We start from the raw sequence: 2,061 nt of genomic DNA, 5'->3' as shown, positions 1-2,061 counted from the left end.
CACATCATAAGTTTAGTATGTGCTTTCTCATGGTAATTAGTATAATGCAGCATGGACTACTAAAATACAACCCAAACGACGAAGTAAAACAATTATTGCAAAGATGACTTCGCCAAGTTTTTTGTTAATTATAACCATATTTTAACTGTTCTGTTCATTGTCTTTGTCGAATAGAAGACTCGGATTTATTGCAAATATGAATTTAGATGAGATTTGTATGAGGCCTTATGAGATTTGTGGATGACCATCGCATGCCCTAGCATGTAACATAATGATGTGCATTACTGCATTAGGGCTGCTTATGATAGCAGAAACCTACAAACTTAGCTTCATATGTGACAACTAGCCAGCTAGTTTGTGCAACTCCAGCTAACACCCAACTATATTGCTTGAACCCCACTCGCCTTTCAAATCAAATGCCTTTCTTTTTCCTTCCTCACAAAGCACTGTGCAATCAACCCCCCCAAAACGTGCTCCGTGGATGATGGGCAAATGGAAGACCTGCCACCCTTCCAAGTCCACCGTGGACCGGTCTTGTGGGATCCTCCATGATTGACCACGTTAACGTTCCCCATGGACATGGACCAAATTAAGGCTACGTCCAATGACTTCCAAGTCGTCCTTCTCTTTAGTCACCTAACCCGCCCATATCCATTATAAAACCCTCCAAGAATCCCTCACAAAACCATCCCCATTCGCTCCAAGAGACCTCAAACTCTTCTCCCACCAATGGCTTCCAAGGCGTTCATCTCCCTTGCTCTGGTGCTCCTCTTTTTCGTGTCCGGCGCACTCGGTATGCTACTTTATATGTACATATATCAGCATGCATACACATGCACAAACACATGTGCTTCTTATGTATTTCACCATTCTCGTGATTATATCAACAAAAAAAAAAAAGGAAAATGGTGTCATACAAGAGTGGCATATATATTATCTCATCCAACGGACCAACACTTCCTCCTCTAATTCTATAGTGTATTATGATGATCTAAACCAATTCCATCTTTGGTGCATCCAATTGTGTATAAAATTAACATGAAACTATTTTTGCAGGTGGAGGGATCACGTGTGAGAGTTTGCAGAAGAGCACGTGTGCATATGCGGTGTCGTCCGCCGGGATGCGGTGTGTGCTCGAGAAGCGCGTGCGAAGGGGAGGGCAGGAGGTGTACACGTGCGGGACGTCCGACATTCAGGCGGATGGGGTCAAGAATCGGGTGGAGACGGACGCGTGCGTGGAGGCGTGCGGGCTGGACCGAGGCACGCTCGGTATCTCCTCGGATTCGCTGCTGGATTCCAACTTCAGGCAGAAGCTGTGCTCCCCTGCGTGCTACCGTGGCTGCCCCAACGTGGTCGATCTCTACTTCAATCTTGCTGCTGGTGAAGGTAATATTCCTCGTTGATGCCTCATGTTGGCCTTCTAATTAAGCCCCTTGTGAACAAATTTTATTTTATTTTTTTTTAAAAAAAAGTTAGATTTGTTATACCAATCTATATAATTAGCAGCATATCGTCATCCAGTCTGCAGTATCATTAGCTTTCGAGTAAAAAAAAAAAAAAAAAACATGTATGATTGGACCAATAACATGAAGCTCCATTAACACCATTTGCAGGTGTGTTTCTTCCCAAGTTATGCGAGGTGCAGGAGACGAATGCTCGTCGAGCCATGGCTGAGATTAGAAGCTCTGGTGCAGCGCTTGCGGCATCACCGGGGTCTGTGCCGCCGGGAAAGGTTTATGCTTCTGCTCCTACTCAGTTCCGGGAGTCGTTCGCCCCGGCAGAGCCTCCTATGTGACATTCTGGGAAAAATTAAAGGAAGAATACTTATGATATACATGGCGTGAATTGTACTTGTCAGACAATAAGATGTTTGTTAGAATTCTTTTTACCTAGTTTCTGATTGAAACATGATTGGTAGAGACAATCAGAGGGGATGTCATGCCAGTCCCTGGTCCACATCCCTAAAATGCCATCAGATGAACAAAGTTATGAGTACTATTTACATGTCGGATTTTTCCTACCTTGAGCAAAGTTTAATGAAAATGGGTTGGTATGCGGCAA

General features: G+C 44.1%; 1 protein-coding gene across 1 annotated transcript; it reads left to right on the top strand.

Moving 5' to 3' along the window:
• Positions 1-681: 681 nt before the first annotated feature.
• Positions 682-2,061, top strand: LOC103719421. Its single transcript, XM_008808659.3, has 3 exons — positions 682-793; positions 1,057-1,386; positions 1,614-2,061. Exons 1-3 carry the CDS (start codon positions 730-732, stop codon positions 1,793-1,795), a joined length of 576 nt encoding a protein of 191 aa, XP_008806881.2. The 5' UTR covers positions 682-729; the 3' UTR covers positions 1,796-2,061.

The sequence above is a fragment of the Phoenix dactylifera genome, chromosome 17 (genome assembly GCF_009389715.1).
Source record: "Phoenix dactylifera cultivar Barhee BC4 chromosome 17, palm_55x_up_171113_PBpolish2nd_filt_p, whole genome shotgun sequence".
NCBI lineage: Eukaryota > Viridiplantae > Streptophyta > Magnoliopsida > Arecales > Arecaceae > Phoenix > Phoenix dactylifera.
The sequence above is the reverse complement of the archived record's forward strand: the minus strand, read 5'-3'. Positions and strand labels throughout refer to the sequence as shown.

Coding starts and splice junctions, on each gene's coding strand:
- LOC103719421 (XM_008808659.3), top strand. CDS start 730: ATGGCTTCCAAGGCGTTCATCTCCCTTGCTCTGGTGCTCCTCTTTTTC. Junction 794..1,056: donor TTTCGTGTCCGGCGCACTCG/GTATGCTACTTT, acceptor CTATTTTTGCAG/GTGGAGGGATCACGTGTGAG. Junction 1,387..1,613: donor CAATCTTGCTGCTGGTGAAG/GTAATATTCCTC, acceptor CACCATTTGCAG/GTGTGTTTCTTCCCAAGTTA.